The 12,437-nt window shown below is 41.0% G+C and overlaps 1 protein-coding gene across 2 annotated transcripts in view; it reads left to right on the plus strand.

Moving 5' to 3' along the window:
- The window catches only part of IQGAP2 (IQ motif containing GTPase activating protein 2), a 267,786-nt gene that overhangs the window by 40,378 nt on the left and 214,971 nt on the right, over positions 1 to 12,437 (plus strand). For both annotated transcript variants that reach the window (XM_036308005.1, XM_036308004.1), the window contains exon 2: positions 7,741 to 7,840. In XM_036308005.1, coding sequence (XP_036163898.1) covers positions 7,741 to 7,840 — 100 coding nt within the window. The remainder of the gene's footprint in view (positions 1 to 7,740; positions 7,841 to 12,437) is intronic.

A 12,437-nucleotide genomic window follows, 5' to 3' on the forward strand; every position in this document is an offset into this window, starting at 1 on the left:
ATTAGGCCAACTATTATCTTTTATGGCTCCTAGCTTTGTAGATACAACTTCTGATATTCTGGCTTATTTGGGGTAGTTTTTGAGAGAATAGGGACAGTGTTAGCCCTGACTTACTGCTCTGTGGGAATAGCCCTGGGGACTGTCATTGTATAAATACACCTGCTAAGTCTGTTTAACAGTTGTAAAATATCATCATTCCCATGAGGTATTAAAGTTTAGATAAACGTCTGTGTCTTTAAAATATTCATTATCTATAGGGAACAGGGAGAATCATTGTAGGACTGGTTCTAAGTAATTTGAAGTCTTTTGCACTGAGCATCTTAAACACTAAAAGTTCACACCTAAGTAGAGGTGACTTGAATTCCTTTTCCTTTTAAAAATAGTAGGAGCTCATCTAGACTAAAGATATTACAATTGCATTCTGTAGTTTTAACTGTTAGACTTAAAAATCTTAAAACTGGTCTTAGAAACTTGATACTGTACTCCATTCTTCCTTATTGAGGTCTGTGTGGGATGATGGAGTGTGTAGGAGCAGGCAGTGAGCAAATGGAATTTCCCCATGCCTTCTTAGTAGCAAAAGAGATGAGTTTTATCCCTGAAGTGTTTTCTGAAATTATCATTGTCTAAGAAATCCCAAATCTAGGAATCATTGCCTTTAACTCTTCTCCCAAATTGAGCAAAGTCTTAGACCCCTTCCTCCCATCCTAATCTGCACTCTTGTCCACCTCTGTATATGGGCTTTAATATCCTATGGTCTGCTCTGAGTTTCTAGAAAAAATATATATATGTGTGTGTGTATATATATATATATATAATGTTTTTGCTATGATTAAGAATTTCTCAGACGGCCCCGGTGAGGTTGCAACGGCCCCAGTGAGGTTGAAACGGCCCCAGTGAGGTTGAGACAGCCCTGGTGAGGTTGAGACGGCCCCAGTGAGGTTGAGATGGCCCCTGTGAGGCTGAGACGGCCCCTGGGAAGCTGAGAAAAATACCACATGAACTCACTCATTTATGGATAATAAGGACCATTATAGACTGATGAACAAAAATGGATACAGAGGCAGAGCAGCATTGAGCAGACTCTGAAACTACTGTGGGAAGCCTGGGGAGGGTTGGGGGTGGGTGGGTAGGAGATCAACCGAAGGATTTGTATGCATGCATATGAGAATAACTAATGGACACAAGACACTGGGGGGTGGGGGAGGCCGGGGCAATGTCAAGGGGGAAAAAAAAAGGAGACATGTGTAATACTCTAAGAAATAAAAAAAATTAAAAAAAGAATTTCTCAAACTTATAACCTTGGCCTCCACTTTGACAATAGGTCATGAATGAAGGAAGGTGAGGCTAATGTGTGTAGTTGGAAGGACAGTGGGCCATATATATAATATGACAGACATTCTTGTTCAAATATATATTAGACATTCTTGTCCAAATTTTCACAGTAAACCAAAATTTGTTTTACTCTCATGTGTGTGATTTAGCAATGAGATCCCTGTTCTGAGAAGGTGTCCTGAGTTTTTTTTACCAGCTTGGTAGAAACAGGTGGCATCTTAGGTGCCCAAGCATGATCACATGATCATATTAAGGGAGATGACCAGCCCCTTACACCTGTGTATAACCTGAAAATCCTCTGAAGTGTGTATTGATTTACAACTTTGGAGAATTAGTAGGAATGTGTGATGGGGGAGAAGTTCCAGGAAAGGGGTGAAGGTCGGGCTTTAAATAAAGTTCACCTTCCCCTGGGACCAGGACTGTATAGCTGTGTTACCATCAGGGCATTGGGCTTGGGAGAACTAACCCTGTGAGAGAAACAACATCTTTGCCTTTCAAGCTGTGCACACCACTCAGCAGCCTTTACTGAGCACCTGCTATAACCTGGCGCTTGTTAAGGATGTTGCGATGGATGAGATGTGAGCCCCTGTACTGAATGTCTCATAATTTTGGTGACTTGATGAAGCCGCCTGTGTTTTTAACACATGAAGGAGCAGTCTCTATCGTTTCAGATTTTTTTCCGTGCCTGTGACTATGTATCCGGTTGCTAAAAACTTTTAGGTTTGCTCATTTTTCAAAAGAAATTCAGTTCAGGGAAGTTTGATCATGTGGTTCTTTAAAGTTTAAGATTAAGTGCCTGTGAGATGCTTGGGGAGGCTAGTGTGAAGCCAGAATATATTACAGGGCAAGTTTACTGAGTGTATCAGCTTACTGGAAATTTTGGACTTTGGATTCTCTCATTTTTATATTCCAGTCCCGTCTCCTGCCCCAGTTTTAGGGCCTTGGAATCAGGTTTTTTCCTTTTAGTGCCTCCTTTGGGATATACTGTATGCCATCTCCGGTAGCCATTTTTTAAGTAGTGAGAGGGGAGATTTTCATTTAGATATTTTTTCCCAGGTAAGAGCAGTTCCCAACTCTCAAATGGTTCAATACACGTTTGAATTGAATTACATACCCAAGGATATTCAGGGTTCCTTACAGAAATTTTGAGGCATACAAAAGAATAGTGTGTACATAAAATGCTAAATTGTGGCATGTTTCCATAAATTAGTGATTCATATCATATTCCTAATCTGCTTTTCCTTAAAGGGACATGCCTTAAATAATACTGTTTCATGAAACAGAGATTCCCAACCCTAGTTTTTGTGATTCTTGCTGACTCTCCCTCCATTGTATCCCCACCTACCTAAGCCTCCTGTAATTATGCCAAACTCTCCATTGTTTATAATTTTAAAAAACTTCATGAGGGACCTGGTGTGTCATTTCTATCACTTTGTGTCCAGGCCCTAGAACAGATTAGCACAAAGCAGCCACTGAAATATTTGTTGAACAAACAAAGGAATTTTAATGCAAAGGCCGTGGTGGCCTTGGTTTCTTTGTGTATAACCTGTGAAGGGAACAGATAGAATAGCTGAAATTAACAAATAACCATGCCACCTCCTTAATAAATGAGGTAGGTCTTGGGCTATTTTTACACTGGATTTTGTGGGTGTTCTTTGGGAGATGGACTTCTTAATGTTCCTTCGGTCTCTAACTTATATAATTCTATTTCAATACCTTCTCTACCAACTCACTCTCATTCTGCTTCTTAAACTTTGTGTAGTCCCTATATTGTGATTTCCATGGAAAGTTATTGTGCCCTGGCTGGTTTGGCTCAGTGGATAGAGTGTCCCAGGTTTGATTCCTGTCAAGGGCACATGCCCGGATTGTGGGCTCTATCCCTAGTAGGGGGTATGCAGGAAGCAGCCCATCAATGATTCTCTCCCATCGTCAATGTTTCTATCTCTCTCTCCCTGTTCCTTCCTCTCTGAAATCAATAAAAATACATTTTAAAAAAAGAAAGTTATTGCTTTAAAATACCATCTTTTAGCCAACATTAGCTAACATTACAAATGGCATTTTGTGAGTTGATAATCCTTCAGGAAGTTGTGTTCTTCACAATGTCCTCATGTTTCTTAGGATTCAGAGCAGCCAATAAACATGAAATTTGAGAGGAAATTGCAGCTAATTAAGTTGTTTTAAAATAAAAACAATTCTGAAGGCACTTAAATGATCTGACCTTAGGTTTGGCCTTGAGGAGCACATTCCCCGGCTCACTCAGATCTGGCAGTAGCATGGCACTGGGCAAAGCCGGGCAGCGGTGCGGAGGGACTTTCATCCCAGCCCGGGCTCTGCCGTTGACCCAGCAAATGACCACAGGCAGTCCCTTCCCCTTGAATGACCCCAGTTTCCCCATTTGTAAGAAAGAGATAATGCCTATCTCTCAGGGTGATTATGAGAACTACACAATAACATGGAAAAGTGCTTTATAGATGGTAAAGTCATGCTTAAGTGAATTCCTTTATCAGCTTCATGATGGCCCTTTAAATGGCAGGGTTATTATCCATACCTGTGGCTCTTATCAGAAGTTACTACTTAGTAACTCCTGAGTAATGCAGAAATATTTGCAGGCAACCTCTGTGGCTCAGAAGGAGCTGTGTTTGCTATGATTAAGACTTTCTCAAACTCATAACCTTGGCCTCCACTTTGACAATAGGTCATGAATGAATGAAGGAAGGTGAGGCTAATGTGTGTGGTTGGAAGGACAGTGGGCCAGGTATGTGATCCAGTGGACCAGATCAGAAGGGAAGGAAGGGCGGGAGGGTGGGTAAAAGGAAACCCCATGAGGGCAAACATGTTTTGTTTGTTGGTTCACTGGCCTATTCCTCGTGCTGTCACTCATGCCTAGTCCATAGAATCTGTGAATTAAACATTAGTTAAGTGAAGTCTGTGTAATGGTGCTATATTTGCTCCGTCAGTGACCACACCCTTATTTTATTCAGTGTAAATAGGCAATTAAAACTTCCCCACATAGATACTTTAGAGCCCTTTTATTAATCTTTCATAATAAGGAATTGTTTGGTCATTAAATATTTTTATGGAGCATGTAGCCTGTGCTGGACACCATGAGGACACAAATTTGTTTTCTAGGAGTTTATTTACTATTTAACAAGGCAATGCAGGAGGTGCCTGGAGGGAGGGCATTTTGAGCAGGAACAATGAGAAAAGACTGGGAAGGAAGTGGCCTTTGAGTTGAGTGTTAAACATAGGTAGAATTCTATCAGCTGTGGTTAGTATGTGCAATTGCAATTTAAGGTTTTGTGGATGTTTTAATTAAAACATTAAGTCAAATCTTCTCATTGGACAGGGTGATGTCAGAGTTTGAGAGCCCCCTCAGTCTCTCCTGGGCTAATAGAATCTTGCATAGGTTGCGGAATCTTACAGTCAAGAGCAGAGGCCTGGGGACTGAGTGCTGCTAGGGCTTCTGCCTCCTAAGGTGGGTTGGCTAAGGCTGGAAGGAGCAGCAGCTAAGAGGGAAGATGGCAGTGAGATTGCCTCCGTTGGCCCACACTTAACAGTTGGGGAGAGTAGACTGAGCACATGGACTCCCACTAAGAGTTTTGTATTATTTCCAAACTTAGATGTGCCAGAAGGTACTATAAAATGAAAATACCCTGTTAAAAATGGGAGACAGATTTGGACTGAAATTAAAATGAGAAACTGGAAGTCCTGGGGATTAACCATTAGGAACAGTGGAGATGGAGGATTAGGTGATACTATATGGGCATGCAAGGTGAGGTATCGTCTGAGAAAACACAGGATGAGAAAAATCATAATTTGCAAAGTATACTCATTAGCAGTGGTTCTCAACCTTCTGGCCCTTTAAATACAGTTCCTCATGTTGTGACCCAACCATAAAATTATTTTCGTTGCTACTTCGTAACTGTAATGTTGCTACTGTTATGAATCGTAATGTAAATATCTGATATGCAGGATGGTCTTAGGCGACCCCTGTGAAAGGGTTGTTCGACGGCCAAAGGGGTTGCGACCCACAGTTTGAGAACCGCTGCATTAGAGGGTGATGGTTAACTCATGTAGTGAGGATTCGCTGGAACATAATTTTTCAGCAAATATTTGTGTGCTCTGTGTGCAAGGAACCATGATTGATGTGAGAGAGATGTCAAGGTGAATCAGAAAGAATCCTTCCCTCTAAAGATTCCCCACTTTGGACAGGCAGACCTGACAGTGACAGTGGGGGCTTTTGTGATGAGTGATGTAATAAAAATACGAACCAAAGTACTCAGGAGAGTGGATGGATTTTGACTTTGAAATCCTCCAAGATGCTTGAGAAGATGTCAAAGATGTCACGCATAGAAGGAGGGACAGGGCTTTCCAGGCAGAGACAGGGTGGAGAGCAAGAGCACTCAAACCTGAAAGGTTGTGGTGTGGCCCTGAAACATGGCACTGCTTGGAAGGGGTGGCTGAAATGTCAGCTTTGTGAAGGGGTGGAGAGGGAAAGTGTTCTAGAACTTTGTTCTGTAGGAAATGGGGATCCATTGAAGGTTTGAGACAGAGAGTAGCATCAGTTGGACTATGTATTAGATGTTTCTGGTGGCCCTGGGGAGAATGGGTAGAGGAGGGGGTGTGGCTGGAAGGCTACCTGAGAGTTGTTGAAATTGAGTTCAGGGGAGAGGAGGCTGGAATTTTGCAGGGGAGGGGCAGAGGAGGGTTGTTTGAGAGCTTTTGTACTTTTCCTAAACCTGAGCGCTCTCTTCTAAAATTAAATCAGATTCAGTCTATTAAGAAAAAGAAGTTGCTTTTGACAAATACAAATCTTTGTATTGGTATCATTGGGCTGGGAGGAGGTCTCCCTGTTAAAAGGAACGGAGCCACATGGGTGGAAATTCCTGCTCTTGTGGGCTGGCTCTGGTTGTATCCCAGCCTGTCCGGGCGCTCTTCTCACCTCTCTCGGCTTCCGCTGGTTTCTTTTCCTCCTTATCCATAAACAGAGGCTTTCCCCAAAGTGCTTCCAGGCATTTTTATTTTTTTCATCCCATCCAAGTATTTCTAGCCCTGATGTTTCTGCCTTCCACCTGGGCAAATGAACTCTCAAACCTGTTGCCTCACCTGGAGGGTGGGATGAATTATCTACCTATAGAATCATGAGACTTGACTGAGAAACTGCATAGAAAACATTTTGCCTAAGGCTTTGAAACAAAATACATGCTTAACAAGTAAGTATCTACTACATATTTTAGTCCTTTGGGGGTTTGGTATTATTTTTAGTTCTTACGTGTTTAGCATTGTATTTGCTCCACTTGGAGTTCAGAATTCGATCTAAATTTCTTTCGACTGCCAAAATGATATTTTGGACTCCTCATCAGTAGGTCTTTCTTACGGATGGATGGGTGACCTTCGCATTCTTATCTCTTCTGCTTGGGACCAGGAGTCTATTTATGAAAATGGGTGACTGGAACTAGCAGCTAGGGAACAAAAAAGCAAACACTGACATTCCTACCCCATATGATTGTCCTGCTATACACACACATTGTCTTCCTCAGATGAGTAATCTGACAAACAAGGAACCAAATTCATTTCATAGCCATCAGTTGAGGGTTGAAGAGAGAAAGGGGGTCCTGTTTATGAGAAAGGAGCGTTGCCATGTAAAGAGACAGCGGGGCTCGCTGATGTGGCCATTGGCTGTGGTGGGTGCTGTTGAGCTTGTGGCCGGAGGAAGTGTAGTCAGGAAATGGGGAGGCTGCCTTCTCTACAGAAAAGCAAAGCTGCAGCATGGACTTTTATATACTAGGCTTGTGTTGGAATAAAGAGGGTGGGATTGAAAATTCTCTTCACTTGCTGTATCCATTGCTTTTTGCTCTGGATAGCTGTTGACCAGGAAAGTTAGTCTCAGAAAGGCTGAGAAATAAGTGAGGGAGAAATTTTAGAGCCTTTGGCATCTGTAAAATAGGATTTGGGTTGGAGGCGAAGCCTTAATTCCTTCTAGGAGTGGGAAAACACAGGTCTTTGTAGATTCTTTGTTCAATAACAGAATTTTCAGGATGGTCCCAGCTGAGACACTGGACCAATTCCACAAGCTTGTGAATGGAAGTTGTTTTAAGTAGACCATGGTCTAATTGATTTGAGGTTGTCTAACTCCTATGGCATCATGTTTGTGAAATCTGATAGCTGTTCTCATCATGTTATTTAGTAGTTTCAACCTGTACTTTAGTATTGCTTTTTGTTGTTGTTATTGTTAGAGATAATATAATATTGTAAAACTCAAAGCAAATTTGTTTCTATGCTTGGCATTACAGTACCCTGTGTCTCACTGTTCATTGAACTGCATGTGAGTTTTCTAGTTGATTATCTCGGGTGTTTAGCTGATGAACACTGTCCCGACAGTAATGCAATGTTTTCCTCTGTTTCCAGCTATTGTGGATGATGAAAGGCTCTCTGCAGAGGAGATGGATGAGAGGCGGCGGCAGAACATCGCTTATGAATATTTGTGCCACCTAGAGGAAGCCAAAAGGTGAGATCCAGACTTGGCCTATTTGTGTACCTTCTCTTGGAGATAAGCTTTGGGGTACTATACTTTTAATAACTCATCTGCACTCTTATTGGTAGGAGGGCAACGGAGAACTACCTATTTTTTGTAAATGATCAAGCAGAATTGAGAAAAAGTTACTACCACAGCCAAGGCCAAGCCACCAGGGAAAGAACTGTTCCTTTTCCTTCTTCAGGGCCTCCCAGGAAATCTCTGGGCAAGTTGCAGATTATTTCAAATTTCTCATCTTACTCGCTTGGATGTGGGGGAGCAGCAAAGACTTACATCAACTCCCTTTCCCCCAGAGCTTCCTCAGATCTTTTCCCCACCTTTACCCCAATGATTATACTAGTAAATGCCCAATAGGACAATAGCATTTTGGACTGAAGTCCATTGGTCACTAAGCTAGAGGGTAGGTTTATGACAGCAATCTCCTTTGTAATTCATGGGTGTGTGACTACTTAGGATATGTTCTCTAAACACACACTGACTCTTAGACTTCTTAGATTATAAGTAAATGTTGGGTTCTCCAAGGAGAAAGTGCAGATAAAGAAGATATTTGCACTTCGGCTTCTGTGCCAGAGGAATCGGAACTTTGTCCTTTGCATACTGCAGTGCTCATAGGCCATGAGTTAGATTCTGGTTAATGGTTTGGCCTGTATTGGAGCAACATTATTGTTCCACAGACAAATGGCATATTCCCAGCTCTCTTATCTATAGAGAAAATAAACATTTAGTTAATGGTCAGTGGTGTTAATTACCTCTGATCACTAATAAATAGCTATCTACAGAGCCAGAAGAATGAGTTTTTTTCAGTCAATGTTGTGTAGACCATTTAGTGACACGTGCTAATTTGACTTCAGAATTATTTAAAAGAGCACTTCCCAGGGTTGTTTCATATTTTAACAGTGTCTTGTAACTCTAAGCTCTAAAGACTAAATTTTAAAGGTTATTTAACATGTCTTTGAAATCTACAGTTAGGTTGCAGGTCACTGAAGACTCATTATCAGTCTAAGATGGTTAAGAACATGCTTTTAGTCAAGTTGCTAAAAAAGTTAGATAAGGAGAGTGATTCATAGACATTCAAAAATCAACATGTTTTCAATGAAAACGTTTAGGGGAGTTGGTAGAGACTTCCTCCTGACACACACTTTGCAGTCTAAGTTTTTGCCTCCTGTTCTTGGTGAGTGGGAAGCAGTGTCACACAGAGAAGGTGTGTCATTGGGAGTCAGCAGACTGAATTTCCCGGTCCCACCTTCAACACTTAGGAGCTGTGTGACCTTGGGTGAGTCATCTGTTCTGTGGAAACTTCAGTTTTGTTTGTTCTGTAATGGGATGATAAAGATGTTATACCATCTGACCTACTTACTTCATGGATTTTTCCTCCTAAAATCAACTAAAATCAAGAAGGTGTAAGTGTGTAAACTATAGTGCCAGTCAGGTGTATAGTTATAACATGAGCACAGTTTACGCCTGAGTGGTATCAGTATAGCTTGAAAGCTTGTCATATTCTTTATGTAGTTGAATATTGTTTTAGAAAAGTCAACTTAACCATTAGCCCGGGTTCTTTAAAGAAAGCTTCCTTAGAAATAGTTTCATTGAAAGAAAAGACTGTATACAGTTTTTCCTCTTAGTTTTTATAAATTCATTTTACAAGGAGATTTTGAAAAATGTGTACTTATGAATCTTTTATGGAGATCTGAACACTTTTTGTGACTTTCAGGAAAGCTGGTTTTTGGTCATAGGGTATGTAAAAACTATGTGGCTATTAATAGATGTATTAATATGTGTGCTATGATTTCAGAAAGCATAGTATACAGAATTCTGACAATGTTAATGCCTTAGGAATTTGTCATACTGAGTTTATTATAGTGCATGCTTATGTCTGTGTTCATATGACTATAGTTGGCTTAGAATATTGAGTTTGTGCTAAATGGTACACTTAGAATATGTAAGTTTAGCCAGGAATTCTTTCTTGTTTCTTATTTCAGTTGAACTGACTTTCATGTATTTTAACTAGAAATGTGTTGGTTCTGTCTTTGTGCCTCTTTTCTTTCTTTCCAGAAGTGAGAATGGAAGGATTTCTAGTTTATATGTATTAAAAATTCATAATTATAATAGTTTACATATCTTTAACTTTAAAAAAGAAATAAAAAAGACAAATACTATGAATAATTATATGCCAACAAATTACAAAACCTAGGTGAAATGGACAAATTCCTGGAAAGACACAAACTACCAAAACTAACTCAAGAAATAAAAAATCTGAATAGACTTATAACAAGTAAAAAGATCCAGTTAGTAATAAAAAAAAAAAATTCCCACTCTTACAAAAAATGTGAGAGGAGACTTTCCAACTTACTCTATTGAGACCAGATACCAATATCTTTGTCTAGTTTTGGTGTCTGATACTAAAATCAAATAAACATACTTCAGGAAAACTATATATCAATATTCCTTATCAATACAAATACAAAAATTTTCAGTAAAACACTAGGAAACCAAGTCCAGCAGCATATAGAAAGGATTATAAACCACCAAGTGGGATTTATCACAGGAATGCAAGCTTAGTTGAACCCCAAATCCAATTAGAACAATTCAATGGGGGAAAAAAGTCTTTTCATATACAAAAATTGTCTTAAAATAGGCTGTTAATCTAAATGTGAGAACCACAACTATACATTTCTTATAAGAAAACATAGGAGTAAATCTTTATGACCGTGGGTTAGGCAATGGTATCTGAGACTGAACACTAGAAGCATGAGCACAAAAAAGAAAATAAATTAGACATTCTAAAAAACTAGAGGCCCGGTGCACGAAATTTGTGCACTGGTATGTGGGGGTGGTCGGGGGGCACAGGGGGTGTCTCTCAGCCCAGCCTGCACCCTCTCCAATCTGGGACATCCCTCTCACAATCCAGGACTGCTGGCTCCCAACCACTTGCCTGCCTACCTGCCTGATTGCCCCTAACCACTTCTGCCTGCCAGCCTGATCACCCCCTAACCACTCCCCTGCCAGCTTGATTGACGCCTAACTGCTCCCCTGCCAGCCCGATCACCCCCAACTGCCCTCCCCTGCAGGCCTGGTTGCCCCCAACTGCCCTCCCCTGCTGACCATCTTGTGGCGGCCATCTTTTGACCACATGGGCACGGGTCATTTTGTGTGAGGGTGTGACGGTCAATTTGCATATTATCTCTTTATTCTATAGGATAAACCTTTTGATTTAAAGAATACTATCAAGCCGAAACCGGTTTGGCTCAGTGGATAGAGCGTCGGCCTGCGGACTGAGGGGTCCGAGGTTCGATTCCGGTCAAGGGCATGTACCTGGGTTGCGGGCACATCCCCAGTGGGAGATGTGCAGGAGGCGGCTGATCGATGTTTCTCTCCCATCGATGTTTCTGACTCTCTATCTCTCTCCCTTCCTCTCTGTAAAAAATCAATAAAATATATTAAAAAAAAAAAAAAGAATACTATCAAGACAGTGAAAAAATGCTTAACCATCAGTCATTAGGGAAATGCAAATCAAAACTACAATGAGATACCACTCAAACTAAGATAGCTATAATAAAAAAGGTTGATAATAACAAATGTTTACAAGGATGGAAAGAAATTGGAACTCTCATACATTGCTGGTTGGATTGTAAAATGGTGCAGTTATTTTGTAAACAGTCTAGCAGTTCCTCAAAAAATTAAATATTGAGTTACCAAATGATCCAGCAATTCCATCACTAGGTGTATACCCAAGAAAATTGAAAATCTCTGTCTATGTCCATATAAAAACCTGCACAAAATGCTCACTGAAACATTATTCATAAGAACAAAATTGGAAACAACTCAAATGTCCATCTTCTGATGAATGGATGAACAAAATATGGTATCTATAATAATAAAAGTATAATATGCAAATGGACCGAATGGCTGAACAGCAGAATGACCGTCCTGACCACCACGCTATGGCATGCACTGGTGCCAGGCCAGCCAAAACAGTTGCAATGTGATTGTTTGGGGGGGCACAGCCATCCCCCCATGATTGCCCTGCAGAGGGAGGCCCATGCCACTGGCCGGTGGGGCGATCAATCGGAGGTGGGGGGCTCCGCGATTGCCCCAAAGAGGGAGACCCAGGCCACTGGCCAGCGGGTTGTGGCGGGTGGGTGGGGCCTCTCTGGAGCGATCTATCGTGGCCAGGTGGGTGGGGCTTACCCCTTGTACAGGCCGGGCTGAGGCACTCCCCCGCCTCCCCCCCCCACCACCACCCCCAGTGCACGAATTTCGTGCACCGGGCCTCTAGTATCCATATAATGAAACATTATTCAGCTATAAAAAATGATATTAGCAAATCAAAACTAGTAGTGTATAGAACTATATAAATCATGAGTGAGATTTAGCCCAAGTATGCAAGGCTGGTTCAACATTTGAAAATCAATCAATGTGATCCATCGCATCAACAGGTTAAATAAGAAAAATAACATAATTATATCAGTAGATGCAGAAACACCATTTGGAAAAAAAATACAATACCTATTTATGATTAAAAAAAAAATACTTCATAAACTAGAAATGGAGGGAAACATCCTCAACTGGA

The sequence above is a fragment of the Myotis myotis genome, unplaced genomic scaffold (assembly GCF_014108235.1).
Source record: "Myotis myotis isolate mMyoMyo1 unplaced genomic scaffold, mMyoMyo1.p scaffold_m19_p_5, whole genome shotgun sequence".
Lineage (NCBI taxonomy): Eukaryota > Metazoa > Chordata > Mammalia > Chiroptera > Vespertilionidae > Myotis > Myotis myotis.